The 27,875-nt window shown below is 55.9% G+C and overlaps 10 protein-coding genes across 10 annotated transcripts; 5 read left to right on the top strand and 5 right to left on the bottom strand.

Annotated features, from left to right (window-relative positions):
- Positions 1-1,771: 1,771 nt before the first annotated feature.
- On the top strand, positions 1,772-3,339 carry M421DRAFT_61638 (uncharacterized protein; the record flags this gene model as incomplete). Its single annotated transcript, XM_033595900.1, has 5 exons — positions 1,772-1,890; positions 1,944-2,028; positions 2,079-2,541; positions 2,614-3,222; positions 3,314-3,339. The coding sequence occupies 5 exons, from the start codon at positions 1,772-1,774 to the stop codon at positions 3,337-3,339; spliced, it is 1,302 nt and encodes a 433-aa protein (XP_033449118.1).
- Positions 3,340-3,375: 36 nt separating this feature from the next.
- On the bottom strand, positions 3,376-5,641 carry M421DRAFT_420103 (uncharacterized protein). Its single transcript, XM_033592354.1, has 4 exons — positions 5,091-5,641; positions 4,572-5,041; positions 4,406-4,523; positions 3,376-4,353 (listed from the first exon to the last, which is right to left on the bottom strand). Exons 1-4 carry the CDS (start codon positions 5,460-5,462, stop codon positions 3,694-3,696), a joined length of 1,620 nt encoding a protein of 539 aa, XP_033449117.1. The 5' UTR covers positions 5,463-5,641; the 3' UTR covers positions 3,376-3,693.
- Positions 5,642-7,935: 2,294 nt separating this feature from the next.
- M421DRAFT_4703 (glycoside hydrolase family 18 protein) lies at positions 7,936-9,848 on the top strand (the record flags this gene model as incomplete). The annotated part of the gene is made up of 4 exons (XM_033594711.1): positions 7,936-8,004; positions 8,321-8,428; positions 8,483-9,004; positions 9,051-9,848. The coding sequence occupies 4 exons, from the start codon at positions 7,936-7,938 to the stop codon at positions 9,846-9,848; spliced, it is 1,497 nt and encodes a 498-aa protein (XP_033449116.1).
- A 71-nt stretch (positions 9,849-9,919) lies between these two features.
- Positions 9,920-11,691, bottom strand: M421DRAFT_141766 (MFS general substrate transporter). The gene is made up of 5 exons (XM_033587480.1): positions 11,204-11,691; positions 11,048-11,148; positions 10,945-11,000; positions 10,660-10,892; positions 9,920-10,610 (listed from the first exon to the last, which is right to left on the bottom strand). The coding sequence occupies exons 1-5, from the start codon at positions 11,430-11,432 to the stop codon at positions 9,991-9,993; spliced, it is 1,239 nt and encodes a 412-aa protein (XP_033449115.1). The 5' UTR covers positions 11,433-11,691; the 3' UTR covers positions 9,920-9,990.
- Positions 11,692-15,176: 3,485 nt separating this feature from the next.
- On the top strand, positions 15,177-15,684 carry M421DRAFT_4701 (uncharacterized protein; the record flags this gene model as incomplete). The annotated part of the gene is made up of 2 exons (XM_033594709.1): positions 15,177-15,504; positions 15,578-15,684. 2 exons carry the CDS (start codon positions 15,177-15,179, stop codon positions 15,682-15,684), a joined length of 435 nt encoding a protein of 144 aa, XP_033449114.1.
- On the bottom strand, positions 15,457-19,269 carry M421DRAFT_420099 (uncharacterized protein). Its single transcript, XM_033592353.1, has 3 exons — positions 17,118-19,269; positions 15,578-17,067; positions 15,457-15,504 (listed from the first exon to the last, which is right to left on the bottom strand). The coding sequence occupies exons 1-2, from the start codon at positions 18,904-18,906 to the stop codon at positions 15,908-15,910; spliced, it is 2,949 nt and encodes a 982-aa protein (XP_033449113.1). The 5' UTR covers positions 18,907-19,269; the 3' UTR covers positions 15,457-15,504; positions 15,578-15,907.
- Positions 19,270-20,211: 942 nt separating this feature from the next.
- On the bottom strand, positions 20,212-21,522 carry M421DRAFT_420098 (Thioesterase/thiol ester dehydrase-isomerase). The gene is made up of 5 exons (XM_033592352.1): positions 21,077-21,522; positions 21,010-21,018; positions 20,788-20,955; positions 20,650-20,669; positions 20,212-20,602 (listed from the first exon to the last, which is right to left on the bottom strand). The coding sequence occupies exons 1-5, from the start codon at positions 21,443-21,445 to the stop codon at positions 20,272-20,274; spliced, it is 897 nt and encodes a 298-aa protein (XP_033449112.1). The 5' UTR covers positions 21,446-21,522; the 3' UTR covers positions 20,212-20,271.
- A 212-nt stretch (positions 21,523-21,734) lies between these two features.
- M421DRAFT_4698 (uncharacterized protein) lies at positions 21,735-22,239 on the top strand (the record flags this gene model as incomplete). Its single annotated transcript, XM_033594708.1, has 3 exons — positions 21,735-21,786; positions 21,839-21,982; positions 22,118-22,239. 3 exons carry the CDS (start codon positions 21,735-21,737, stop codon positions 22,237-22,239), a joined length of 318 nt encoding a protein of 105 aa, XP_033449111.1.
- Positions 22,240-22,343: 104 nt separating this feature from the next.
- On the bottom strand, positions 22,344-24,895 carry M421DRAFT_100627 (uncharacterized protein; the record flags this gene model as incomplete). Its single annotated transcript, XM_033586547.1, has 2 exons — positions 22,344-23,666; positions 24,821-24,895. The coding sequence occupies 2 exons, from the start codon at positions 24,893-24,895 to the stop codon at positions 22,344-22,346; spliced, it is 1,398 nt and encodes a 465-aa protein (XP_033449110.1).
- Positions 24,846-27,502, top strand: M421DRAFT_141600 (uncharacterized protein). Its single transcript, XM_033587479.1, has 2 exons — positions 24,846-26,471; positions 26,523-27,502. Exons 1-2 carry the CDS (start codon positions 25,015-25,017, stop codon positions 27,352-27,354), a joined length of 2,289 nt encoding a protein of 762 aa, XP_033449109.1. The 5' UTR covers positions 24,846-25,014; the 3' UTR covers positions 27,355-27,502.
- Positions 27,503-27,875: the final 373 nt, after the last annotated feature.

The raw sequence follows: 27,875 nt of genomic DNA, 5'->3' as shown, positions 1-27,875 counted from the left end.
ACGCTCGAACGCTCGCAACGCTTTAAACGCTCCACCGCCCACTGGCCGCTGTCATCGTGAGGCTATGCAATGCCATTTCACGAGTCGATGACGCCTGGCATCAGCCAACCGACTGCCCTACAGACACTCTACTGCTGTCAAGCGACGCTGCATCCCATTTGATCGCATGCAGCATAACGCATCTCTGACTTCCAAGCTCGCAAGATGCCAGAGCGATGCTGGCACTTCTCTGCGCAAGCCATGCGCTCGCTTGGTACCCAAGACTGTGGTCTGGATTGCTCTAGCGCCGTAGCCACGCTTCAGCTCGTCCGAATGCGTTACCCCTGACACCACGAGAGGCTGCTGTCTACATGAATGGGGCAGCGACTGCGATTGGGATCGATCAAAGCAGCACGTCGAATCCGTCGCTGTGCAGCGGGAGCTGCCCAATTTATATGCTGCAGCGGCAAGACCGTGTTTTTCTGTCTTGGTGGGTGGTCGAATGATCGCCAGCAGCCGCAGAAAATACTCGAAGCAGACGAGCTGCTAGGGTGACTAAATATGCCGATGCAAGCTTCCCAGGTGCACACTTCGGGCCGTGTGGTGACGGGGGTGAAGACAAGGGCGTAACTTAGAGGACAATGAGCACGGCAAAGAAAGGAAATCCCAAAGTCTCGATTAATTACAGGATCGCAAACAGATCGAGTGGTCAGAGTTGTGGTGCTGTGTCCGAACGAATGTGTACCACAATCTTCACCGCAGGTTCAGGACGGGTTTGTCTGGTAGCTGCTGGGTATTGAGCCATGCGGTGCTGGTTCCGGATGCGGTGATCAGGATGGAGACCCTTGGGCACAGGGCTACGCACGGGGCTACGCGAACGGGCAGCCCGAGCCTTAAGTACGTGCATGCAATGCTGGCATGCTGTTCCCGCACTTCCACAGCCACGTGAGGCTTGACGATGGACAAATTTGGCAAGGTGATCTTCCGTGCAGCTCCATTGACGAACGAGGATGGGGGAGGGGTGAGCTCAAGGGCATTGTGATTTCATCATGCATGGACAGAGTTGTGAAAGACACGTAGGTTTGGCGGGGATGATGCGAGTGCAGATATCCGAGTCTGGAGAAGACACGAGGATCTAGAGACGGGAGGAGGATGTTTCGAGATAGATCTGTGCTCGCCGTGGACGTGGCTCGACTCGACATGGGTAGCAGACTGGGTGCATCTGGACGGATGAAGAATACTTGGGTATCTCCACGAGACCACTCGGTACGGGACGCGTCTTCTGCGCTAGTCAGTGTGAGAGCTGCACAGCAGTGGGTTCATGGCGTCTTTACGCAGGTGCTTATCATCCCCGAACCTGCACCTCAATTGCCCCTGAAACCACACGCAGCTCACAATCATCTTTTTTATATACCGGTCCCAGGCACCTTGGTGATCGACAGTGAATACTTCCTACCGCGTGCAAGAGATACACAAGCCTAAAGCGGAGACTAGTCTAGCCGGACAGCCGTTCGTGTGTGGTCATACAGCTCTCAGCCCTAACTCAGCGTCCGTCTCACCCAACCCCGCTGTCGCCGCGCGAATCTCTCGACCACATCATCACGCTCAGCCGTACGCCAGGGCTTATACGACTTGACAGCTCTTGCACATATCTCCCACGGATCTACACCGCGCAATTCTTCTCTGAGAGAGCTCTGCCTCAGGCACCACTAGCTGACAGAGAGCTGCTCGGTCTTCGCTCCGGTCCACGCTCAACCACTAACTTCTCTCACCCACACGCATATCTGCCGCCATGTCCGGATTCCCAGGACAGCAGTACCACAACAACCACGGCCAGCAGCCCCAGCAGCAGTACTACGGCGGGGCTCCACCGCAAGGATATGGTGCGCCACAGCAGGGCTACGGAGCACCGTGAGTTTTGCAGAAGCGGCGGGAGCCGAGGGTGGGAAGCTGACGGGGAGCAGGCCACCACAGCAGGGCTACGGACAGCCACAGTACAACGGCGGCTATCAGTCGACACCTCCTCCACAGCAGTATGGGTACCAGCAGGTGAGTCTCTAGGTGCAAACGCGGTCGGGCGGCGAGCTGACCTGAGACAGCCACCTCAGCAAGGTTACGGCCAATACGGCCAGCCGGTCCCACAGCAAGGACCTCCCTCACACCAACAGCGTCCCGGCGCGATGCCCACAGCGACAAGCAACCAATGGACGCAGAACCACCAAGGGCCCCCGCCTCCGCCCTCTGGCGCACAGAACTTTGGCCACGGCGCGCCCAACGGCTATTCGTTCCAGTACTCGGCATGTAACGGGCGACGGAAAGCGCTGCTGATCGGTATCAATTACTTTGGCCAGCGGGGGCAGCTCCGCGGTTGCATCAACGACGTCAAGAACATGAGCACATATCTGAACGAGTTCTTTGGGTACAAGCGCGAGGACATGGTCACGCTCACAGACGACCAGCAGAATCCCATGAGCCAGCCTACAAAAGCGAACATCCTGCGCGCAATGCACTGGCTGGTCAAGGACGCAAGGCCAAACGACTCGCTGTTCTTCCACTACTCAGGTAGGTGTCTCTTCCCTCTCTCTTCTCGAATAGAGGTCATGAGGGTTGAACCCGGATGCTAACTCTGTCCAGGGCACGGTGGTCAGACTCCGGATCTCGACGGCGACGAAGACGACGGCTACGATGAAGTAATCTACCCTGTCGACTTCCGAACTGCCGGCCACATCGTCGACGACGAAATGCACCGCATCATGGTCTCCACACTCCAGCCCGGTGTCCGCCTGACTGCAATCTTCGACTCGTGCCATTCCGGCTCCGCCCTCGACCTGCCCTACATCTACAGCACCCAGGGTGTGCTCAAGGAGCCCAACCTCGCAAAGGAAGCCGGCCAGGGCCTCCTTGGCATCGTCTCTTCCTACGCGCGCAACGATTATAGCGGCATGCTGTCCACGGCCTCCTCTCTTTTCAAGAAAGTCACGCAAGGCGACGACGTGTACAAGAAGAACCTGCGTACCAAGACCTCGCCCGCAGACGTCATCATGTGGTCCGGGTCCAAGGACACGCAGACGTCGGCCGACGCGTCGATCGGCGGCGAAGCGACAGGCGCGATGAGCTGGGCCTTCATCACCGCGCTGCGCAAGAACCCGAACCAGAGCTACGTGCAGCTGCTGAACAGCATCAGAGACGAGCTCGACGGCAAGTACCAGCAGAAACCGCAGCTGAGCTGTAGTCACCCCCTGAGTGAGTATCCCCAGCCCATTGCGCCGCCTCAGGTGCTGCCGAACCAACGGCCCGTGCAAAGTTGTAACCCCAGTTTGCTGATATGAGGCAGATACGGATCTTTTGTATGTGATGTAGTCGAAAAGCAATGCTGTCGGATCATGGTGATTTGGCGCACGTGGTTGGTCTGGCTTCTTGTAGATACCTTTGGGTAGGATGTGGCAACGTAATGGCGTTCTCTGGCAGCGTCATCTGGGCCACAAAGTCAGAGCTGGGTAGGCATCAGAGCAAGAGCGAAATGCAATTATCATTATCACGAAGCCGATGCTCGTATTCCTCTCTATGTGTGAGTGCCTATGTAGGACTTATGCTCCCATCGCTTATAACGCCTGATAATCAAATCCAGCTTGCTTGCTTAAAGCCGAAGCCAAACCCAACTCCAATGGTGGTGGAGCCTGACAAGACCGCCTCAACGAGGTATTGCGGTCAGCCTCAGGCAGGCCTCCCCCTCGAAGCTCCGAGTCCTTGGATGCTAGCGGTCTTGTCCCTTTCGCTGACGCTGCTCCTGCGGCCCGTTGTGCCAGCGATCCCAGATATGCTTTCGCTCCTTGAGCTGTCCATACTGGTTCGCATGCTGCTCGAACTGCTCCGCCTCCTGGCGCGGCGCGCCTCGTCAGGGTCGTGAGGGTGCAGTCCGCTTGCACGAGCGAATACATTCAGGATGTCTGTCAGGCTGATCACGCCGCTGAGTCGGCCAGATAGACTCGCGCCGGTGATCGCACTCGCAGAGATAGCAGGAGCCACTGCACCTGTGCCTATCAGGTGTGTCGGTGCTGTTGTATTCACAGGTGTAGGGCCAGACAGCGATAGTGGGAGTGGTGTGATCGGCGAAGGAGGTACAAGGACAGCAGGCTGGATAGCGGGAGTCGAAGGGCCTGATGAGGCAGGCGAGGGTGTGTCGACGACCCACATCCGGTGCGAGCGGGTGGCCACGAGTTTGGCTACGGTGTGGGCGAGGGTGCTGTAAGGGTTGACGTGGAAGACAGGGAATGAGTCCTTGCCATCGTTTACGCCTCGTTCAGAGAGTATGACAGAAATGAAGTGAATGCAGGATGAGCGAAGGAGCGGGAGGGAGGTGGATTTCGTGAGTAACTGTGATGCATGGTCAGCTATTGGGAGCATAGTGTAAGAGGGTTGTGCCTACTCGAACATCAACGTGCGAGATATTGCCGATAACGTTGTTTTGCGCATCTAGCACTGGGATAGACGACACGCCCTCATTGTGCATAAGCTCAAGAGCTGTGGCAAGGGGCTTATCGCCGCTGCTCCCCGTCAGTGGTCTCCCTGCAGTCTGACAGAAGATAACTCACTTGATAGCTAGCACCTGCTTCTGTCCAATGCTGAGGTCCTTGAGAAGCTGTGGATACAGCTGGTCCACTGCAGGGAAGCTAGCCCGGTTCTCCCAGAAGAACGAGACCAGCTTCAGCTGTGTCAGTACACCGACAACATCTGAGGTGCCCTCCTTCGCGACAAGCGCTCTATGCACACCGCTGCCGAAGACCTCCATAGCTTTGGTGAGATCTGCCGTGTGAGGTAGCGTGATCAGTGGCCCCTTCTTGCCCAGGTCCTTCACGTCCTTAAGAGGGATGGGCTTGCCCTCTCGTCCCTTCTTGGCGAGCTCGTCAAACGATGCGACATCTTGTTCTTCGGGGTGAGCAAGGCCAACTACAAGTAGGAGGTACGCGTTCAGATCGCTGTAGTCGAAGGTGCCGATTGCGTGACGAGTGCTTGCATCTTCGCGGAGCAAGACGACGTTGGGCGCGCCAGATCTGAGGAGTAGCTGCGATTGTAAGCCGAGCTCTTGTTTGGTCCCGAGCCGGATGTCTTACGCTTGTGGCATCCTCCACGCTGGTGTCGTACTCAACAAACCGTACCAGCGACGGGTCTACAATCTCTCCTAGTCGAATGGTCTTCCAGTCGCGTCCATGGAACCTTGGGTCCCCTGCCTTTGTCGGTGGGTTGTTGATCAGGTCCTGGAAAGCTTGCTGCGAGAGCGACGGTTGTCGTGAGGCGCGAGGTGAGCCAGGGCCGCCGCGCATCTGCTCTGCGAAGCTTCCACGGTGAGTGTGGGGGCTGGGGCTGGATGCCATGGCGAGACCCGGGGGCGGCGAGCGGCCGAGCGAGGCTGTTGAGCTGCTGAGAGACTGCAGCGGAGAAGGGATGTGACCGTCCCTCTTCTTGTTGGGCGTCTCCTCCACCATTGCGGCGGAAGGTGCGATGCTGAGTGCGGGGTGTGACGGTGTGGAATGCGCGCGGCTTGCAACGTGTGGGGCTCGTTCGATGCTACCAACAACAGTCTCTGTAGACGATACGTGTGTGTCAAGCAAGGAGCAGTCGAAAGAACGAAATGCCTCCCTGTGCGCGTCGAGGAGTAGGCAGCACTGTGGTGTGGGGAGCTTGCTCATGCGGCTGCCCAGAAAGTCACCTCCATCTTGGGCACGAGCTGCAGCCTTGCCTTCATGTGATTCGTTGCATTCTGTGACCGAATCTTGACGATCTACGGCACGGGAATTCAATTGCTGCTTATCGCAGGGTCCCAGAAGCACAGCCTTACGGGGAGTTTGGGGAAGTGGCAATCGTGACGCGTTGGCTCTTATCTAATGCGTTCATGGCGCGTTCGATGTCATTGCCGTTGGCTGTTCGAAGCATCTCAAGTGACACGAGCCAATCGCTTATGGAACCCTGTGAGGTTAGTCGGACTGGCCACTGTCATGTGAATATTTCCCCAGATCGGCAACTGTCATACACGCTATTGGGGGACCAGTTCGTGTTCCTAATTGTAGTGTGTGCTTTTCTACGTGGGTTGAAGGCCATTCGGAGCCGGATGCTTAAGGTCACTTATGGCCCTGCGTCTTATTGTCCAGACATTCGAAGATCATGGTCTTCAACCCATTCGGAAGTGTTAAGAGCGGATGATCGGGTGAGCAGCCAATCGACTGTACTGGAAGTCAGTACAGCAGGCGACAGAGAAGGGTCGAGTACCTCCAACTTGCGGAAACATGTCTTTCACAAGCCGCTGCACATGAGGGTGCGGTGACTGAGCTATTGAGCGGCTCAGAGACGTAAGTATGCGAGAGAGAGAGAGAGAGAGAGAGAGAGAGAGAGATGTAGGCGCGAGTTTGGAGAATAGTAAAGAAGCGGGGGATAGAATTCAAAAATGATTAACAGGCTCACTTTGCAGTCACGCCGGACCGTGGTGCAGCACGCGCATGACTGACCTACCGCAGAGGTGGCAGACTCTTCCTGAGCCCCCAAAATAGTCTCGGATCACGTCCATTCTGTAGCTTGATCATGGTCACATCTATCTCATTGGAATCCTTCTATGCAGCTTAATGTGACTGATCTCACCGTACTCGAGGCTTTGGGCATTGAACACGTGCTGTAGAGGAGTCATGAGAATCTCTTGGGACTCGGGAAGATCCAAGTCTTGTAAATGAACCTAGGCCCTGCGCTACTAAAGTCTGTCTGGAGCTTGAAGAAATGCAGAAAGGATAGAGAGTTCATCTGCGGCCGCGTCTCGTCGGTAGTAGGGTCAACCTTGTGGTTGCTGATCATGGAGTGATGCATCATGCTCTCGTAGCAGCGCCTGATATTGTCCAAGAACCTGTCCACTCCCTCCTCAATCACCCATGGCGATCGGCCCTAGAAGTGAGCGATATTTGGCAATCTTTGATATCTTGAAGAAACTGTAAGCACACAACGAGGACGGATGACGATACATGTCTGGCATGTTGCAGTTGATAGCTTCGACTCATCATTGTAAAAAGGTAAAAAGGATCACATCAGAGCTTCGATCAGCGCTCTTGCCTCATGCATTCCATACGTCAGAAGTGTTGACATTTATAGAGTGAGATGCTCAGCAGCCCCCATATTCATAGATATTTGGTACTGCTAGCCTTGACGCTATCTAATCAAACTGAGCATCGGGCCTCTTAGAGCCTATATTATGTCCAGCGCACCTGCCTCTCGGACATTTTTGCATGCTCTGTGATACACGAAGGAAATTCGAAGTGAACGAACTCAGCCCGAAACGGCCGCGGCTTTCCATGACTTAGTTCATGTCTAACTGTCGTAAGGCCTGGTACTTCGGAATATTAAGGTTATTGCAATTCCTGTAATTGGGGGTTTGAAGACGGGTGGGCGGCTCTACCTGGTTACACGAGATTGAGGTGGCTGGCGAAACCGTTATTTGACAAGAAGGCTTAGCCGAAGTCTTGACTCGATATGGAAGTTAGCATTGCAACTGTCGCAAAGAACAATAAGCCACCAATTTCTATTGTCATGACATGGTCATCAGCCTGTGAGCAGTGGGCCTCCGTGGGTCTCCGTGTCATCTTCGGCCAACTTTGTCATCGCCCATAGTGTTTTACAGTCAGGCGGCTCCAAGCACTTTGTTTTTGGAGGCAATGACTGCACTGATTTAGCCGCATACGTCGCACGCAGCACAGGACCTGCCGATCGAAGGAGCCGTAAGGCTTCGCTCAAGACCTGCATAGCCGTCCTCGTGGCTGGATCGATCTATATGTGGCAAGACAACGACCGGAATGATACTCAACGCGTGCTCTTGGCTCACTGAAACAATGAGGAATGACACCTGGGGGCCCCAAGGGAGCGAAACGGACGGTAATTGCGCGGCCAAGGGATGGGGCCGCAGTGTGGTATGAAAAGCTCAGGATGTCCGCTTGTACAGAGATGTTGCGTACGATTGAGGTCATCGGGCACTGGTTCACTTTGAAGATGATGGTAAGTAAATGGAGAGCAGGGACGTTGGGATAGCGCGAAGCTAACTAGACGCGTTCTTAGTGCGCACGTTCATTACAGTGGTTTTACTTCACCGTCGTCCTCCTCTCCGCAACAACGGTCGCTCAGTCTTCAACATCGCAAGATGATTGCGACTGGTACTGTTGGGTGGAGCAGAGACTAGACGCACTAGAGACACAAGTCGCAAAGCTAACCAAGTTGCTGGTGAGATGAATTCGTATAGGCTGCTACAATTTGCCTCCTCGTGAGCAGGGTGAGCACGTATACTGCCTTTGAGCATGTCACTGACACTTGCTAGTACCCTGGTGGGCCGAACAATGGAGACAGTCCCATCTACTCGCAGCAACCTTCGCAGTACGCCACGAGTACCACAAAGCGGTATTCGAGCACTTTTGGAACACCATATGTAAGATGCACGATTCCAGAGAGGAAGTTGAAAGGCATACTGACTGTTACCTAGGTCACCACCACTGGTTATGCTACCAAGCCTACGGCAACTTCGACTAAGAAAATCGTGATTCCATCCACTACAGTCCAAACTTCCTACCCAACAGATGTAAAGCCTCAGGATGGTTATCGAGCAATCGGCTACTTCGGCAATTGGGACATTTATGCGCGAAAGTTTTTCCCACAGGACATTCCAGCTGATAAACTCACCCACTTACTCTATGCCTTTGGCGACAACAAGGATGATGGCACTGTCTTCTTCACAGACACGTACGCGGATACCGATATACACTACGCCGGAGACTCCTGGTCAGAGATGGGAGACAACGTCTATGGTGCCGTGAAACAACTTCAGCTTCTAAAGGCGAAGAACCGTAACCTCAAAGTCATGCTGAGCATCGGCGGATGGACTTACACAAACACTAACAAGCACATGGATGCCCCCGCATCCACTGCCGCCGGCCGTAAGAAGTTCGCGGACAGCTGTGTGGACATGATTCGCAACTATGGGTTCGACGGGATCGACATCGATTGGGTAAGGATTCTGATCAAGTGTTTGACATTCAACTGAGTTAACTCAGGAATACCCTCAAAACACGCAGCAAGGCGGACAACTCCTTGACCTGCTCAAAGCCATCCGCAGCGCACTAGACGAGTACGCTAACACCCTGATCTATGAAGATGGTCACGGAAGCTCTGAGAAACCCCACTTTGAGCTCTCAATTGCCGCGCCTGCCGGCGAGTCCAACTACAAGAACATGCCTCTGCGTGAGATCAGCCAAGTCCTTGATTTCATCAACCTTATGGCATACGATTACACTGGCTCCTGGGACAAGACTTCAGGCCACGCGCAGAACCTGTACAAGTCCCGTTCGAATCCTGTCTCGACGCCGTACAACACATACGATGTCGTGCAGGCCTACTTCAACGCTGGTGTAGGTCCCTCGAAGATTAATCTGGGCATGCCAGTGTATGGTCGCGCATTCACCAACACAGCAGGCCTCGGACAGCCATACGATGGGAACGGCAAAGGTACATGGGAGGCCGGTGTATACGACTGGAAGGACCTGCCCCTCCCCGGAACACAAGTATACTACGACCAGGAAGCCGGTGGCACATACAGCTACGACAACATTACGGGCATGCTGATCAGCTTTGACACCGTCGACATGGCCCTCAAGAAGACAGACTGGCTGAAAAAGACCGGCTTAGGAGGTGCAATGTGGTGGGAGCTCAGTGGCGATCGCTACGACGGGCCGGGAGGGCTTATTGACAATGTCGTGAAGGCTCTTGGAGGCAATAGTGGGCTGGAGCAGAAGAACAACTGGCTCCGATTCCCTGACTCTAAGTTTGACAACATTAAGGCTCTGGGATACTAGACGAGATGTATGTATCGGGGGCATTTTGCATCTTTGGTGTTCTTGCATTGGTGTGGGTAGTGCGTTTTGAGTAGTGAGGGTCAGTTCATGTCATATAGCGTAGACTAGGTAGTTCGAATATCCAAGCATCCCACAGTCTGGTCTAAGTCGTCAACCTGAAATGCGGATGATCATCGCCCAGGTTATCCGCATCCGGCTCCTCCAGCCTCCAGTCTCTCTCACCTCTATCCCTCCTTTTATTCTCGATTTTGACTAGAAAGAACATTGCTGTGCAAGCGGCGCCACAAATCCACAGCATGCCCAGACTTACTCCATATCCAGTTGGGTACTTTGGTGCCTCACTCTTGAAGAAGACATTCGACGCTACGATGCCGCCGAGATTACCAAAACCAACCTGCATAGCAGACGAAACAGAGCGCTTGTAGTGCCCAGACACCAGGTTCGACATCCAAACCAGTACAATGGGCTGCGTAATGTAGCCGCCTGGGACAATGAGAAACAAGGCGAAGTATTTGACGCCAGCGGAGAGGTTGTTTTGTGCCAACAGCATGATATAGCCTGTTGATGCAACGACCAGACCCAATATGGTCAGCCAGTATCGGTTTCGAACGCGGTCGGAAACGTAAGCGGCGATGACGGCAGTAACAGTTGCGACGACGAAGATCGGGATTGATCGGACTTGTGCCTCGGAGGAGGTGTAGCCAAGTTCTTTGACGATGGTGGGAACGAAGAATGAGCCGGCGTAGCCTGTGTTGACGATACCTGTGGAACCTGTAAGTTTTGTGGTGGCATTTGCGAGATAGAAACACACCGAAGTAAGCCAGTACACCCAGATAAATCTTGGGATCGGAGAAGATGCGTCGAGCAGCTCGCTTGTCAAGACGGTTCATGACAGCATCGCCAGTGTCTGCGCTGAGACGCGCAATAAGCAGTGCTCGCTCGTCCTCGGTGAGGAAGCGTGCTGTCTCTGGCCAATCTGTGCACCAAAACTTGGTGATGAAGCCCATTACGACCGTGACAATTCCTTCAATGATGAAGATCCATCTGGGGTGCTGATTCAGTGATCAATCTTCGAGCTTGGGGGAAGTCTGTGTACCTCCAGCCAGCGTAGCCTGCGATTCCATCCATCTTTGCGATCGCAAAAGCGAGCAACTACATAGTGTCAGTAGCAATTTGATGAACAGATTGATTTAGCTTACGCCGCCGAATGCTCCAGCAATAATAGATGCCGTGAAGAAGAGGGTCAGGCGCCACTGCAGCTCATAGCGCTTGTAGTACATGGAAATGAGATACACGCAACCTGTGTAGTGGTCAGTATGGTAATGATTGCGACCGTGATATGGGCTGTGACTAACCTGGGAAAAGCCCAGCTTCAAAGAAACCCAACAAGACGCGCATAGCGATCAGTCCCTCGAAATTTTTGACCAGACCCATACCAATGGTCGCAATGCCCCACAATATCATAATTAGCGATAGCCATGTTGACGGAGCGAGCTTCTTGAGCACTAGGTTCGATGGCACCTCAAAGAGGATGTATGGAATGAAGAAGATGAAGAGCGCTATATTATAGTCATTATTGTGCATGTCGAGGTCAGCCTCGAGACCTTGGATCCTCGCATTGCCGATATTGGTCCCTTCGAGAAGTCAGTGTGTGTTTGGATGAGAATAGCGTTACTCACTGTCAAGGAACGCAAGCAAGAAGAGCACGAAAAGAGGCGGCAGGACATATAGATCGCATTTTCGTAACAGCCTCTTCTCTGCAATCGCATCGATATGGTTCCCAGCGGTATCGTTGATGACTTCGACCTTCTCATCTGAGATGCTCGGCTTCCTGATGTCAGCCATTTTCGATTCTAGATGTGTAACGTAGTCGTACGAGAATGGCCAGATAATTTGCCGGTCATGCTCTTCGTCTTATATATGATCAGCAACAATGATCTTGACCCTGCGCCAATCATGATAAGCTCGCCCTAACCGACGGTGCTCCCGTGTACACGCACCATGCCAATGCGGGGAAGAGAATCTGGGGTTAGCTTAATAAATCTAGGGCGGACTCAATCCGCACTCTCTTACCGCTGGGGGCCTGACGTCGTGAATGGCACTTTGAGCCGTGCTCACTGAGAAGATGAGTAGAAAAGTGGAGAGGGGCGCATATGCTGTCCTGGAGGCGACAAAGATGGCTCACAAGAGGCGGAAAGACTGCGCTGCGCCGCTGATTACCTGTCATTCTGACTAGTTGCACTGTGAGAAACTGCGCGAAACGATATCCGTAGGCCAATCACTGCTGTCGAGATGACCTGCTGTGTACAAGAGACCTGAACACACGACTGGGAAACCACCCAATTTCCGGACCTTGGGTGAGGAGCACCCCGAGCCTTGGTAGTGCCCTGAATATGAACAGCTGTTTGTGGCTGTTGTCTTGGGTACCATAGGTAATAGAAGCAACAAGATGGTCTCAAATGTGAAAGACGGCGAAGTACGCCGTGCGCCTCCGACGCATGTTTTACTGACAAGCTGGGCGGGTCGCTCAGGCAGATACACTGTCCGCCTCAGATTACGAAGCATACCGAATACTTTCTGAAAGTCCCAGGCCTGGCGTACGAAAGGGCGAAGAATGCATAGGTACATGACTGTTGTGAAAGGTTCGCCTTTTGGAACTCATGAGATCAAGAGGTAACCGGCCCAGGGGCCAGACCAATGAACATTAGTCAGCGGGAGAGACTCTGATGTTTGCGGTGTTCAGGCTTGAAGTGACTACATTGCGATGCCATGGCAAGGACATTGATGCTGAATTAGGACAGGGCTAAGGAAGATTAGTATGTTGCACACATCACGAGGACTCACCGTCGTCGCTATAGCCTACCTACGCACGCTATGTTCCTACAAAGCAATGTACAGACAGAAATCACAGACATGCATGCGCAGATGTACTCGACTGGAGGTTGTCGAGAACGGCTGTGTTACGATAAGCCAACCGCGCTGCTAGCGGTACAGTCGTTCCGCGTTCGACTGTAATTAGATAGCATCTTCCTCATGTCATCAACACAAAACTTCATCAGCATTGTTGAGCACGTTCGACAGAGTTCCTGTGTTTAGATCGAAGGTGTCATGGTCACGTGCGCTGGTGTCGATGGTCAGTCATCCGTGTTTGAGCTGGGTTTCAGGACAGTTGCTCGCCCTACATGCCGACATCTTCCACAGCACAGCGTTGCCCGCACAAGTAAATGAGCTGTACTCTGCGGGACCGAGATCTCCAAGTAGCCGCTGCGACTACTGAAGAGCTCGCGGCCAGTATCTGGCTGTACCTGGGTAGCATCAGCTGAGGACTTCCATCCAGACTCACCATTACTCTTCAGTGTGCGAGGCTGAGCAGCCGCGCGTCTCGACCCTTCTACAGCACATCTGTAACACGACAAACAGTTCTGACACGACTTCACACAGCAGATCTCGGCCTCTCACCCCAGTTTGCGCCAATCTGCATTTCGCCTGGCAGCGAGGAGTGATGTGCCTGGCGCCAGATCGATGCCTGCGTTCCTTATGCGGCAGAGAGATCCTCAGGATTGATGTGCATCCGGTTTCAGGCCAACACCAAATGCGACAGTGAGCAATGACAAGATAGCCTTGGGCTCTTGTGTGCCATGCCGCCTTGGGCGAGATATAAGGCTTGGGCTTCTCATGAGGAGTCTTTAGCACACAAGCACCTTCTCTATCTATACCTCTTAATATTTCGCATCCTACCACGTTCCTTTATCATCGATCACTTCACGTCTTTTCAGTCACCAGCGAGCCACAATCAACATTATTAAAATGAAGCTCACCGCCATCTTCGCGGCCGTCCTTTCCATGGTCACATTCGCTGTCGCAGCACCCGCCGCCGCACCAGCTAAGGGCACGTCAACGACTCGCTAAGCCATATCATGGAACCCACAGCTAACATCACGACAGAAGTCGTACGCGCAGACCACGGTGCGTGCGTCAAGAGCGATGGTGGAGGAGTAATGGAGACCGTCGACTGCTAGAGGCTTGCAGTGATGTGGAACACCACGAACGAAGACGATATACCCATTAGCGACGTCTGCGACGCGATACAATCAACCACTTATCAAAAACGACGGGATCATCTGCAGTCGTTTCTCAAGCCCCTTTTGCCCGCTTTTTCTCTTGCTACCCGCCATGTCAGCACGTCTTCTTCATTCCTCACATTTGAAAGTCCATTGTGATTCATCTCACATCCTCCACAGCCTTGAGCCACTCCCCAACACAACCAATTTTTTCAACCGCATGCGCTCTCTCAACACCCTCCTCCTCAGAGTCAGGGAATATCTATCGTGTCAGCCTGGTTCTGCTAGGTCGCTTGACGTGTAAAGTAGACCGCTTTGGGGCCTGTACTTCGCTCTGACTCCCTTCGCTCAGCTGATGCGTTCCTCCCGCAGATCGCCCTTTCTGTATCTAGCAGCGCACTCTCTCGTCTTGAAGATGGATTAGTTTTCTCGTAGTTCTCAGTGCACTGGTGACGTAGCGCAATATATGCCGGAACAGTTGCTCTCGTCCACATCTTGTGCTTACATATTCTGTTCCGACATGCACATCTTCCTCCCTTTCTTTCATACTGTCCTTGTCGCTTGACTGAGCATGTGTATTGCATGAAGCTTACTTCTCCTATTTTCTTCTTTTCGGGATGTACTAATCAACCTCACAGCGACTGCTTGCTTATTCCAGCCTCGGACTCGGCTCGAGCTATCCTGCTCCATACTGTGTGCCTGTTCAACATATTTCAGCATCAACGTCCACCCACTGCTTTCTGTACGGTGCGCAGAGCAGCGACCACCACTTGTAGATGATTGTATAAGATGGAGTCATGGCGACTGAGTAGTTAGTTAGTGGGGCCTCGCAACAACAGTGTCGGGATCGCCAGATCGCGTTATCGAGGAACGCACTCCACGTCGAGTCTATGGCTGTCGAAGCGTCACCATCACGTTCATCAAGCAAGAAAGTACGCGACACAGATGCGGCGCTCTTACAATGCGGACCATCTCCGCAAGGGACTAAGGGATCCCAGACACGGCCTATTTGTCACCATGAACAAAGCAGGTTTGCGCCCGCTTGGGAACCTGGCATGGGACTTTGCATCGTACTTCAAGACACGGCGTGGGGCAGTTCGCTTGATGTAGAGCAGGCAGGTGCATCATGCACTTCCACTTCGGGACGAGCAAACACCACATACAGGTCCCCCACACCTCGCAGCGCTCTCCGCGTCACGCCCCCAAACACACTCCGGGTCTGGAGCCCACCACGCACCTACCCACCTCCACACCCCCCCTCGCCGGAATGGCAAGCTCCGCCAGCGCCCTGGTGTCCAGCCAACACTTCGCGGCGCTGAAAGCGCAGATCATCTCCCTCGCAACCGCGCTGTACGGCACAAACGCGCCTTCAGAAGCCGCCTTCGCGGTGCTCCCCTTCAACACAACGACGGTGCTGGACCTGCCTGCGTCGTCGCCAAACCGGCACGCCGTAGCGCTGATCTACTACACGGGGCCGCCGGCGGCGCCGTACAGCGCCTGGGAGATGCTGAGCTATGCCGACGACCAGCCGAGTTATGTTGCAGGGGCGCAGCGGCTGCTTGACGATATGGAGAAAGGGCTTGGAGAGGTGATCGGTGAGTTTTTCTGCTTTTTCTGGGTCGGCGTGCGCGTGTGCGTGTTAGGGGACTTGGACCTAACGAGGAGCAGGGAGTCTGGTGAATAGTGGGGATTGGACGGTGAGGCATAAGACGATTCCTGATCTGGCGGTTAGGGATCCGCAGCACGGTGCGACCGAGAAGGCGGGACCGGGGTAGGTGAGAGCGATTCGGGGGGAAGAGGATGAGGGGTGAGTCGCGAGCATCGAGTGTCGAGCGCGCAATATGATTATGGGCGAAACGCTGCGAGTCAAGGAGCACCAGCAGGCGCAGGCAGGGGTGGTAGTAACTTTGTACATCACGATCCGTAATACATAATGTTTATCCACAAAAAGAACAAAGTCACATTGGGAAGCTACATAAAGACCTTCAGAATGAACGGTTACGACTTCCTGCCGCTGCCGATCGGACTCATCAAGCCTCCACTACCACCGGTCGGACTGCGGACCATCATCGGCTTGACGCTCTGCACAGGGCTCAAGGGGTCGCGCTGGCTAGAGCTCTGACTGGAAGTTCCGGAGCTGAGACTGCCACTGCCGTGACTGCCATTGAGGCCGTTGACGAATCCAGAAGCGTTGAATGGGTTCTCGAGAGCATACACCGGAGACGTGTGCTCGTCGAAACCGTCCGTGAAGCCAGACACGTCAGACAGCATTGACGAGGAGCGGCCACGGCCGCCGCGAACGGAGCCAGGTGTGCTGCCAACGTGGTGCAGCTGCGGGAAGGTGAAGCTGGTGAAAGCATTGGCGTGAGGAGACATGGTCGTACCGGGCAGAGGACCTTCAGGCGTGGTAGGGATTGACTCATGGTGAGGACCTTGCATGAGAAGGGCTTCATAATGCTGTGCAGTCTGCAGGAGCTGAGAAGTGGCGATGTGGCGCTCGTCAGCTCGAGCTTCGTAGTCGTTGATCGTGTTACGATACTGCTGTTCAACATCGGCCCGCTGTTGCCTCAAAGCGTGGCGCTCCTGCTCCCTTCGCTGCTTGGCCGTGAATCCTTCCTGGTTGGCGGTGACCAGACGGTCATGCTGCTCGTTCAGTCGGGTTTGACGCTGCTGGAGACGTTCTCGCTTCTGCAAGGCAGTCGAGATGTCATTCTCCACGCTGTTGACTTGGGCCTCAACGTCAGCCTTGACTGCATCGAACTCACGAGCCGCGGCATTCTTGTTGTCTCGCTCCTTCTTCCACTCGGCTTTCTTCGCTGCAGCCTCCTTGATCTCCTCTTCCGGAATGGTGCCTAGCTTGTCGGCCTGGACAGCAAAATCAGCAGCAGCGTCGTCTGCCTGCTTAATGTTCTGCGTGAACTGAAGGACACGTTGGCGTTGACGCTCATCACTACCTCCCGCATTTGCCAAGCGGTTGCTGAGGGCATCGACCTCTTTTCTAATGGTAGAGATGGCAGTCTTGTGGTCCTTCTTGTTCCGTTTCAGGCGGTTGCGCTGCTCCTGGAGCTGCTGGTCGGCCGCGGCAATCGAGTTCTTAAGGGTCGTCGTGGGCGAAGATGGGCGGAGGGTCTGATGAGCTGGCGGGGAGGCGATTGAGGCTGGGACGGTGTTAGTTTGAGCGAGCAGCCATGCAAAGGAGCATGCCTACCTAGTTCCGCAACAGGGCCGGCCGAGGTAATGAGGCTGGTGGAATAGAAGACTTCGTGGTCGCTGGTCCTGACAAACTCGCAGTAGTAGTTCGACAGGGCCGTCAACCCGAAAATCTCTCCCACCCAGAAGCCCGTTTCCTGCTGACCCTGGTATCCCAACGGAGTGCTCTGGCGGATCCGGGCCGAGCTCCAGTCTGCGCCGTTGACACGGATGTAAAATGGCTTCGACTTGTCAATCCCGGATCCAACACTCGAGTCTTCCTCCTCTTGAACGTCTGCCCCGTTGAACAGGCTGACGCGAAATGAAATGTCGGAGTAGCCGACTTCTGAAATCCATACACGATCGTCTTCCGATCGCCATACAGCATTTCCAATGTGATTTGCGTCTTTTGCGTTGGCCTCGTCGGCATCGTTTGCCGCGCGGCTGCTTTCCATCTCTTTTAAAACTGTAACTTTTGTACTGGCAAGTGCAGCCCAAAAAGGCTGCTGAGAACGAACGTGTGTGGCCTGCTTCCTCTTGCGCCGCGAGCTGCTCGCCTTGTCCTTGCTCAATGCGGGCGACGGCCCCGGTGGGCGGCCGTCGGAGCTCGAGGCGTTGGGCACGTCGGCAGGCGGGTGGAGCGAGATGGAATTGGCACGTTGGAGGTTGCCAACTTCAGGGTCCGTCTTCTTGCCAGTGGGCAGTTGCTGAGCTACGTCTCGTCGAGACAGAGAGCGCCGGATAATGCGAACGACGCCTTGGGCCAGAATGTGGATACCCAGGAGGCTGCGCGGCCATCCGTGGGGCGTCGAGAAGCTTTCCAGATAACTTGGTGCACTCGGTGGGCTCGTCAAGAATTCCAGGCCTCCCCGGGCGAGCCCGGACCACAGCAAGTGGACAATGTGTTGCCGGAGAGGCCTGAACTTGAGCAAATGGTTGGAAGCAATGATGACGACACATATGAGAATGCCGTTGGTGGTGCCGGCTTTCCCGGCTGCGGCGCCTCCGAGGGCAATGGCGATGACTGCCTGTGCGAGATCCAGAAAGAAGTTCTGCACAGGCACCCAGAGGACGAGCCACACGAGCAGGATGGACGCGTCGGCGGCGATTGTCGTGAACAGGGAAGGTGTGCCGCCGGAGCCCTGGAAGATGTCGGTGAACGAGGGGAAGGCGGAGAGCGCAGAGAGGGGGGTGCCGGCTTGAGGAGGGACAAAGGTGAGGGTGGCAAAGAGGAACTGCACGACGGTGAGGACGGTGGGGGGTAGCTGGAGGAGGATGATAAGGATGGCGAGGACGTCCCGCAGAGGACAGGACGTGAGAATGGTGGCTGGCACGGCGAGCAGGCTGGCCATGGAGAGCGACGGCGGCTTGCTGTGGCCATTGACGCGGGCAGCAGCGGACGACGCAGCGTGCCGGCAGCCGGCGTCGGCGTGGTCGAGCGACGCGTCCGACGAGCTGCGGAGGCGGTCGACGGACGGGCAGTCTGGGGCGTTGTCTGAGGCGCTCGCGCTGGGGGCACTGTCGGGCGCGCTGCTGGGGACCGGGGCCGGCGCCGTCGAGGGCTGCGTTGGCCGCGTTGGCTGCGGCGGCGGCGGCGGCTGCGTCTGCTGCGCCGTCTGCTGCTGCTGCTTGTCTACTGCATCGGCGGGGAGCGCGGGCTCGGCGTCGGGGCTGCTGCTGCTGGTCGGCTGGCCGCTGAGCGTCGGGTTGCTCCTCTGCCGCTGGACGCGCTTGCCGGGGGCTGCCAGGCCACTCTCGTTGCGTCTGTCATGCTGGGATGCCGCGTTCTTCCTCCCCTTTGCTACCATAGAAGGCGGTGCGCGGGCAAGCGGGCGGTCTTCCCAGGTCGACTCGACTGCTGCACAGGACGAGCCAGTTTGGAAGAGGGGCGCCGCTGGCGGGGGGGGAGGGGGGGGGTTGTGGAATAATGGGCGTCGGGGTCGAGGGCGGGTTTGCTGGTGTCGTGAGAGCGGCGGCGTCGAGGAGTGAATCGAGGCGCCGGGCCCGCTTGTGCTTGGCGACAATGTCAACCAGACTACTTCGCCTAGTACCTAGGGCAGTCGGCGTGCTGGACGGCTGCACCCTGACACCTGCAAACTCGGTCTGGCACTGACACGCTGCCTACCGATGCTGGCGCGGCTGGCGATGCAATGCAATATTAAATAATAGCTGCGAGTGCCTGGTACACGCTGTGACAGGTCGTCTTCTCGGCCGTCTTCCTGCAGCACCGCAGCGTGCCAGCAGAGCAGCAGGACTCTGCTCACCATCTCACGCTGATCTGCACACGCCGAGCACCCTCCGACCGGCCATGATCGACGTCAATGCTCTCGAAAAGTGTGCGCTCTAGCCACAAAGGAGCGCTAGAAGCCTCACTTCACCGCGCTTGACCGATGCGAGCAAAGCCTCACGTCGAAGCCTGCCCGTGTTGGGCAATCCGCACATGCACTGAGAGTGATGCCTTTACCAGCCTTGTGCAACGCGCTCGCAGTGTTCTCAGCGCACATGATGGCGGTGCACACGGCGACAGCTCACTCTGCGCGCTGAGCCAATTGCCTCGCGCCGGCCGCCTGTCTAGCCTGTGCTCGCAAATGAAGCAGTCCATGGATCCCCCCCTGACGGTGATGCGCTTTGTGCATGTCAGCAACGAATGAAGAAGGCAAGCCTTAGCCCTGCTCACGCCGCACCCGCACGCTTGCATCGACATGGAGCGCATGTTTTCGATTTGCTGCCGCGGCCATCTGCTCGTGTGATTTGCACCAGACCGCAGTGGGAGCTGTCCCTGAATGCATCGTTGCTTTCGGCCAGGACAGCCTTGCTGGTGACCAGGACGGTCTGGCTGCGGCAACGAACACATGTTGCCCTCGGCGTGGCTTTCCTCTCGGCACTCCAATTTGATCGGAGCTTTTCCACCAAATCTGCCTTCCGCCCCTCCATTACGCACGGCGGAGACCGGCGTCGAAGCTTAACGCAACCACGCCACTCAGCACCCCGTGCGACCAGCAAAACGAGCAAACTGGTGCGGTCATGCGCCCAACGGTCGTGCAGATCAACGAAGAAGGTCACACGTGAAATGCAGACTGAGCAGGCAGCCAAGTCAATCACGGCGGAAAGGATCCATGCACGTTATTAATTAGTGGTTTGAAGAATCCAAGGCTCTGCCTGCGGGTTGCTGTTCACGGCTTTCCTGCGCTGCCGAAGTCCTCCACGGCATCCAGCCTATCCCAGCTGCTCTTCTCAAGCTTCCGTACTCGGTCTAGCAGTGTCCTTACCCTGGCGCTGTTCTTCTCCTTTGCTTCCTCTTGCAGCGCAAACGTCTGCTTGAATCTGCTAATCATGAACGGCGGCAATGGAGACTTCTTCGCGGTCCTGTAGTCGTAGACAACAATATCCTCAACGCAGCGTGCTGCTGCACGACGGTGCGCTTCTGACAAGATCAGGACGTCCAGGATAAAGTGGTCGGTACCTTGCTCCGGCTTGTTTCTGAGCTTGTGCAGAACAGTTATCCTGCGTCTGTTAGCCTCGCAAGATCAATTACCGCGAAGTTTGCCTACCTGTCGGGCCACTTCATGGGCTTGATAATCAGCAAAGTCAGCAAAGTCCCCTCGATTTCCCCTGTTTCACAAGAGCATGCGACAGCCCATCCGCAGACTTCCTCCCGCAGACTTCCTAGTGGGCGACGTGGTACTCACAAACTTGTAGTCTGTCTTGATACTCCTCAGTATCAGTCCAATGCTCTTGGGTGACATCAGCTCCAGCCATTCCTTCCTGTGCGCCAGATCCATTGAAGCGAAATTGAGCGTCCAGTTGACGCGCGCCGACTCTGCGTACCGGTTGTACATGACATTGTTGACATGTCCCTTCGCAGCGTCAGCACTCTGCCTCCCCACTGCAGCTGTGCTTCAAGCACTCACCATACTATCCTACAATGCCACCAGCTAATCAGCCTTAACCCTCAGTATCCTCAGTGTATCAACCTACCATCTCTCCCCAAACCACCTCCTGTCTATACAAGCCCCTGTAGTCCTGCCCCGTCAGGAACCCTTGACTCCCAGCAAGCAGCTCTCGCCAGTCGTGCGCCACTTCCCGCAGTATCGACCCCGCCTCGCTCGTCTGCTCATCGTTGATGCCAAACATTATACATTTGCCGATCCGTGCCCGGACATCGGAAAGCCATCTGGGAGACGATTCCTCGGTCGCGGATGCTTGCGTACTGGAGAAGCGGCACTGCGGCGGTCGAGGCACGAGTCGGGGTACGGGACGAGGTACGGTGACTAGGGCGCGCTGTGCGGGGCCTGTGGTGTGTTTGGCGGAGCGCAAGAGCGCAGCGCGTGTGGTGAAAGGCGGCATGATTCAGAACGAGTGCGATTGAGTCAAGGACCGCACAACTCCACGTAACACGCCGAGATGCAATGTGAAGTCGCGGCTCTGGTCGAGCGTCGCGCAACGCCGACGGAATTAAGCCGAGGGCAAACACCCCTGCTACGTCAGAAGCACAATCCGCCGCTCCACCATGCACATCCTATCCAAACGCAACGACACACTGAGCTTCCGATTCATCTCTAATCATAACTTCTTCCGTGCCTGGAGCATTACCTAAGCTTGTCTGCACGGGTTCCGAATTCCCAGAACGCGCACCATGGCAGCGACAAGCGCCCCACTGCGCCACCAGGTAATCCGGATATACAAAGGTACATCCCGTTGTTTAACGCCGTACACCAGACAAATCCTAACGGAGCGCAGACCTGCTCTACCTCTCACGAGACTATCCTCAAGGCTACGCCTGGGCCCGATCACGCCTGCACAAAGCCTTCTCAGCGCAAGCGCACCTGCAGGACGAAGAGACGATCAAGAACGGCATCCGGCGCGCCGAGTTCGTGAAGAAAGGTATGCTATGTGCTCACTCACACAGCGACGTGCGACGGATGGTGTTGACGCGTGTAGAAATCGAGGCATTGTACTATCTCAAGCGGTATAGAGCGCTGCGAGAACGATATGATCCGATACGATGAACGAAGAAAGTGCAGGGTAGGAACTATGTACAAAAATGGCTACAACAGGGCCGTGGGACCGGGGATATCACTGAAATGAACGAGAACAAGAACGAGAACGAGAACGAGAACGAGAACGAGAACGAGAACTAGAACGAGAACGAGGCGCGACTTGTCGAGCACGCCGTTGGCGAGGCACTTGCTCGCCTTCACTGTAATCGAAGCGCTGCGCTGGCTGCGTGGGCTGCGCGCACTGCTCACACCTTCTTGCACCACCACACGCCCACCTCCAGACACTCGCCGCTGCTCGCGCCCTTCTGCTCGAGCAGATTGCCCATCAGCCCGGCCCACCACCGCTGCCACTCCTCCTGGTTCTTCCCACTGACCTCCTTGAGCAACGGCTCCAGGCTCTCGATCATCTGCACCACGACCAGCAACGCCGTGTACCTGAGCGCGGCCTGCTCCTCCGTCAGCGTGCCTGCGTCAAGCGCTACGCTCGCCTTCTTGATGTTCGGGCGCTGGCTCTCAGACTCGCGGCGCCTGGGCTTGGGCTTGTCGGCGTCGGGTGTCGTCGCGGCGGCGAGCTCGCGCTCCCAGCGCAGTTCGCCGAGAGGGATGGCGATGCGGCGGTCGCCGACCGAGTGCAGGGTTTCTGTCTCTTGCAGCAGCATCTGGCTGATGCGGGCGCAGGGTGTGGGTGACAGCTTGCGCCGGTCGAGGGCTTCTTGGATCCAGGAGTTTGAGTCCTGGAGATATTTGTTCTGGACTTCGGTGAAGGGCGTGATGGGCGAGATCAGGAAGGTGCCGGTGGCCTCGGCGCAGGCGCGTTCTTGGGCGGATTTGCCGGGCACGGGGGGTGGGTGTGGGAGAATCGAGCGGATAATGTGGTCAGTCTCCCAGACCTCGAGGGTGCCGCCGGATCGGAGGACGCGGGTGGCCTCGTCGAGGATGCGCTGGGAGACAGCGCCGTGGGGCACGACGAGGGACATGTCTTTCATCACTACGATGTCGAATTCGTCGTCGTCAAAAGGGAGGGGCGGCTTGCGCAGGTCGTATTGCACGAACTTCCAATCGATTCCTTGACGCTGCAGATCGCCTGCCAGAGGCACAATGTCCAGTCCTGTGTACGAGACATCCTCGTAGCCAAGTCCGCTCAGGAACTCATGGCAAACGGAGGTCCAGTATGCGCTGCCACAGGCAAGCTCGAGTACCTTCTTCGGGGGGTTCTGCGGTGAGGGCGTGTGGCCAAGAGCGCGCCCGATGACCGAGGTCGCGAGGAGGGTGTGCAGGTTCTGGCGCTGGAGCTCGGGCAGGTCGCAGGGCAGTGGATAGTGCTGGAAACCCCTCAGGTAGCGCCGGCCATGGCGCAGAATGAAGGGCTCTCCACACTCGTCCCGGGTGGTCTGCGTCGAGATGCTGCTCACCGAGCCGGGCGTCGCATCCATGGCGGACCTGGACGTCGCAGTCGAGGAGCTGGAAACGATTCTAGCGAGGGGATCTGCGGCTTCTGGGTTGCATTGCTTGACGTCTGCGCTCGCCGTCTTAGATCGCAGGCTGTGGGAGGGGACGTGGTATCTGTACTGCAGTACAATCAGAACGACACATTTCAGATGCAAGAGTATCCCAGGATGTGCGGACCAGCAGCCATTCTGAGTTCATCTCCCTGACCCACTTCACTTGCACTGCTAGCGCGTGGCTTCGATATTGGTCCCTTGTTGGAATTGTGATAAGCACGTGTCTATGCGCCCGAGAGCCGAGCAATGAAGCAGCACAGCGCGGCGGTGGTAGCGGTGCAGCGCACAACAGTCAAGAGGATGGATGGTTGGATGCAGACGCCAACACGGCGCTGGCGACATTGCACTCGACGGCTCTTCTGGTTTGAGGCGCGGAGACGCGTCGAACGACCACTTCCGGTCTCGCTGCCAAGGGCAACCATGGGAGCATCTCCAATCACACGGCGGCTGCGTCACTCCCCCAGGTTTCGCATCGCACCCGTGAGACGCGCGAGAACCGTGAGTAGCGACTGGTGGACATCCGACAGATGTTGCCGCCTCGGGCACGGAGACAAGATTCAGGAACAGAGGTGGCGCTGGCTGTGCGGAATGTGCCGCCGTGTACCTGCCTGTCTGCGTGTGTACCTGCATTTCTCATTTGCACTTCACAGGACACTCTGCCGTGCATGACACCTATTATATCGCGGTGCGCGTTACGTCAATTAAAGTTTAGATCTGGCCGTGTTCGCTTGCATCACGGTCACAGGATGTGGAGAGATGTGGCCTAGAAGAGGTCCAGAGGACAGGGTGGTTTCACCCTGATCACGTGACTCAACAGCTTCGCGGCTTGCAGCTTGGCTTGCGCATTGATGCTGGTGCGGGCTTCACGTCGGCCCCCAATAGCATCATCTTCACTCTCTATTCTTCCCCAGCGCTGCGGTTGGACCCTGCTTTCAGACCGTCTGGCACAATTGAGACCGCCTGCAGAGCCTGCGCGCCCTTTGACTCTGCCTGCTGCTGTATGTGCGCGCCTTCTACCCGCTTCTGTGTTAACCCATCCCCGGCCTCTCGCTCTCCTCCCCACATCAGTTACTGACTCCGCCGAGGCCAGCAGCTGCGATATTCAATACTCCCCCGGGCTGTTTGCTCTCTTCACGCCCGCGCTCGCCTGCGATCCACCTGCGCCAGCGCCAAACGCACTCCCACCGCGTCCCCGCTCCAGACAGCGCCGCAAGCCCCACGGCAAACACTACATGGTGCACGCGTGCAGGGTCCAGCAGTGAGAGCCTATGACGAAGATCCGCAGGGGCGCCCATGTTACAACAAAGAAAGCAACGCCCACCATCTACCTGAACACCTCCACCCCGGCGCCTCTCTCGCCAGCCTGCGCTGCGACCCCCGGCCCTTTCTCCCCACGACGCCGCGATTCCCTTAGATGGCCGAGTACTCGGTCTACCAAAGGGGAGTCGGCCAAACATTCTATCCGCAACACACAACAAACATTCGAAACCTCCCAGGCCGCGTTCGGTCGCCCACCACCACCGCCCGCATCCCTTTCAGTAACCCCGACACCCCCTCGCCCTCGCGATCGCCCGGACGCCAGCAGTCCCCCCAGCAGTTCGGCATGTTCAACCAGCAGCATGGTCACCAGACCCAGCACGTCATGATGAATGGGCGCAACACCCACCAGAACTACGCCATGCAGATGAATCTGGCCGGCAAGACCTTCCCGCACAACCAGACCCACCAGCACCATGGCCAGCACCATCAGCAGCACCAAGACCATACTGGCGGCGCCCATGGCGGACAGTACAACCACCAGCACAACCTCTCGAGCGGCAACATGTCGAACGCGCAGCCCCATTTCGGCCAGGCCCACATGCAGAACAGCACGCCGAACAGCGTCCACAGTGGGCTCAGCAAACCACCGAACGAGCACTGGGCAGAGCAGCTGCGACTGGCACAGACGGCGCGGGAAATGACACAGTCGCACTCGCACGCCAGGATTCACCCGAGCGTGAGCAAGAGCGTTGTCGCAGGCACAGGCAATGGCTTGTCGAAGGAGCCGGACAAAGAAGAGCGCAACAGGCCCGCAGTTGGAGGAGCAGCTGATGGCAAGGGCGACCACATTTGGACTATCTTGGACTTCGGCGGCCAGAACCTGAAAGTGATCACGCCTGCGCTGTTCAACTACACTTTCCTCACGAAGCTCTACATCAACTGCAACAAGCTGTCGTACATTCCTCAGAGCATCGGACAGCTACGGAGCCTGACGCACCTGGATCTTTCCCTCAACAACCTGCAATATCTGCCCCCGGAGATTGGCATGCTTGTGAACCTGAAGCAGCTTCTACTTTTCGACAACCACCTCGACAATCTTCCCTACGAACTCGGCTCTCTGTTCCAGTTGGAAATGCTCGGCATTGAAGGCAACCCGCTGCCGGACGATCTGAAGCAAATAATCATGGAGCAAGGAACGGCAGAATTGATTAAGCACTTCCGGGAGAACTCGCAAGGTCCAGAAGCACCGAACGAACGAGATTGGATCGTGCTCGACGAGATCCAGGATCCAGACCAGGAGACCGTTACCGCGTTGAGCTACAACATCCTCTGCGACAAATACTGCACACAGGCTCAGTATGGATACACGCCCACTACAGCGCTGTCATGGGAGAATAGAAGGGAGACGATTTTGGGCGAACTGCGAGAGCGCAATGCCGACATAGTGTGTTTGCAGGAGATTGACCAGGACAGTTTCAATGAGTACTTCCGCGAGGGCCTGGCCCACAACGACTACAAGGGTGTATTCTGGCCGAAGTCTCGAGCGCGCACGATGGCAGATAGAGAAGCTAAGCTTGTCGATGGCTGTGCTATCTTCTACAAGAACAGCAAGTAAGTTGCACCTGCTCATTCACAGACTACAGATGCTAATGACATGACCAGGTACATCTTGTTGGATAAGCAGCTCATCGACTTCGCCAACACTGCCATCAATCGACCAGACATGAAGGGAGAGCACGACATCTTCAATCGCGTCATGCCTCGTGACGACATTGCGGTCGTTGCTTTCCTGGAGAATCGCGCCACAGGTTCAAGGTTCATTGTTTCAAACGTTCACGTCTTCTGGAACCCAGCATTCACTGACGTCAAGCTTGTGCAAGTCGCCATCCTACTGGAAGGAATCAAGACGTTTGCCAACAAATGGGCGAAGTTCCCCGCATGCAAAGACAAGGTCGTGTACCGCTTCACGAACGGTGACACCGAAGACGGAAAAGAGCCAGACCCTACGCAGGAACCAGGACCGTCAAAGGAGTATTCAGATGGAACACAGATCCCGCTCATCTTGTGTGGTGATTTCAACTCTCTGCCTACATCCGGTATCTACGATCTCATCACGACCGGTAGCATGTCCAACGTCCACGACGACCTTGGCAGCCGAAAGTACGGTAACTTCACCAGAGACGGTATTTCTCATCCTTTCAGCCTGAAGTCCAGTTACTCGTCCATTGGAGAGCTGTCGTTCACTAACTACACCCCGTCATTCGTGGGCGTTCTGGATTACATTTGGTACTCGACAAACACGCTACAAGTCGTTGGACTGCTCGGCGACATCGACAAGAACTACCTGCAGCGAGTACCCGGATTCCCCAACTACCACTTCCCCAGTGACCACATTGCTCTGTACGCTCAGTACATCGTCAAGGGCCAGAAACAGGCGAAGAAGGTATCCGAAGTCGACTTTGGGCCAAGCTCGAACCGGGATCGGAGAAACTGAGCCGGGTTGCAAATCCTTCCAGCTCCGCATGCAGCTGGTGCGCCTCGACTGTAATTCTCCGCGGGCGTGCATGCGGAGTTGTGTGTTGTTTTCAAGGCGTCCGTTTGCTCGGTGTTCGGGTTGCTCTTCTCGCTGTTAAATCTCTATGGGTCTGTGATGGAAGTTTAGGGTTGTTTATTTGAGTCCAGTGCGGTTGGTTCGGTGTGAGGGTTTCACTTGGTAGACAGGAGTGCGCTCCTTTCATCTGCATTGGGAGGATGGGGTGCAGGGCGGGTTACTACACGAATCTCACATCATGTCTGTCGTTCTGTCATGTCGCATCAACTGGTATTCATTCTTTGTTGGAATGCGGTCTCTACGCTCTTTACTGTACGGCGTGGATGGTGTGGCCGGCGAGCTCGCATGGACCGCAATGAGATGGTTTCCGTTGTTCTCAACATCTTCCTCAAGGTGGGTTCCTTCATGCATGTATCATTTAGATAGCTCTTAGAAAGGGCAGTCCCCTCCGTCAGGCTGGGTCG

The sequence above is a fragment of the Didymella exigua genome (assembly GCF_010094145.1).
Source record: "Didymella exigua CBS 183.55 unplaced genomic scaffold M421scaffold_12, whole genome shotgun sequence".
Classification (NCBI taxonomy): Eukaryota; Fungi; Ascomycota; class Dothideomycetes; order Pleosporales; family Didymellaceae; genus Didymella; species Didymella exigua.
This window is presented reverse-complemented; position numbering and strand designations above follow the sequence as displayed.

Bases quoted from the DNA above. Each gene is read 5' to 3' on its own strand.
- M421DRAFT_420099 (XM_033592353.1), bottom strand. From the start codon at position 18,906: ATGGTAGCAAAGGGGAGGAAGAACGCGGCATCCCAGCATGACAGACGC. The intron at 17,068-17,117 runs GTAGGCATGCTC...ACACCGTCCCAG, and splicing joins CGGCCCTGTTGCGGAACTAG to CCTCAATCGCCTCCCCGCCA.
- M421DRAFT_420103 (XM_033592354.1), bottom strand. From the start codon at position 5,462: ATGGTGGAGGAGACGCCCAACAAGAAGAGGGACGGTCACATCCCTTCT. The intron at 4,524-4,571 runs GTGAGTTATCTT...GACGGGGAGCAG, and splicing joins AAGCAGGTGCTAGCTATCAA to CGGCGATAAGCCCCTTGCCA. The intron at 4,354-4,405 runs GTAGGCACAACC...CATGCATCACAG, and splicing joins TCTCGCACGTTGATGTTCGA to TTACTCACGAAATCCACCTC.
- M421DRAFT_141600 (XM_033587479.1), top strand. From the start codon at position 25,015: ATGGCCGAGTACTCGGTCTACCAAAGGGGAGTCGGCCAAACATTCTAT. The intron at 26,472-26,522 runs GTAAGTTGCACC...TGACATGACCAG, and splicing joins ATCTTCTACAAGAACAGCAA to GTACATCTTGTTGGATAAGC.
- M421DRAFT_420098 (XM_033592352.1), bottom strand. From the start codon at position 21,445: ATGCCGCCTTTCACCACACGCGCTGCGCTCTTGCGCTCCGCCAAACAC. The intron at 20,670-20,787 runs GTGAGTACCACG...CTGATTATCAAG, and splicing joins TCAAGACAGACTACAAGTTT to CCCATGAAGTGGCCCGACAG. The intron at 20,603-20,649 runs GTAGGCAAACTT...TAACAGACGCAG, and splicing joins CCCATGAAGTGGCCCGACAG to GATAACTGTTCTGCACAAGC.
- M421DRAFT_141766 (XM_033587480.1), bottom strand. From the start codon at position 11,432: ATGCACAATAATGACTATAATATAGCGCTCTTCATCTTCTTCATTCCA. The intron at 10,893-10,944 runs GTACACAGACTT...TCAGCACCCCAG, and splicing joins GCAGGCTACGCTGGCTGGAG to ATGGATCTTCATCATTGAAG. The intron at 10,611-10,659 runs GTGTGTTTCTAT...CAGGTTCCACAG, and splicing joins GGGTGTACTGGCTTACTTCG to GTATCGTCAACACAGGCTAC.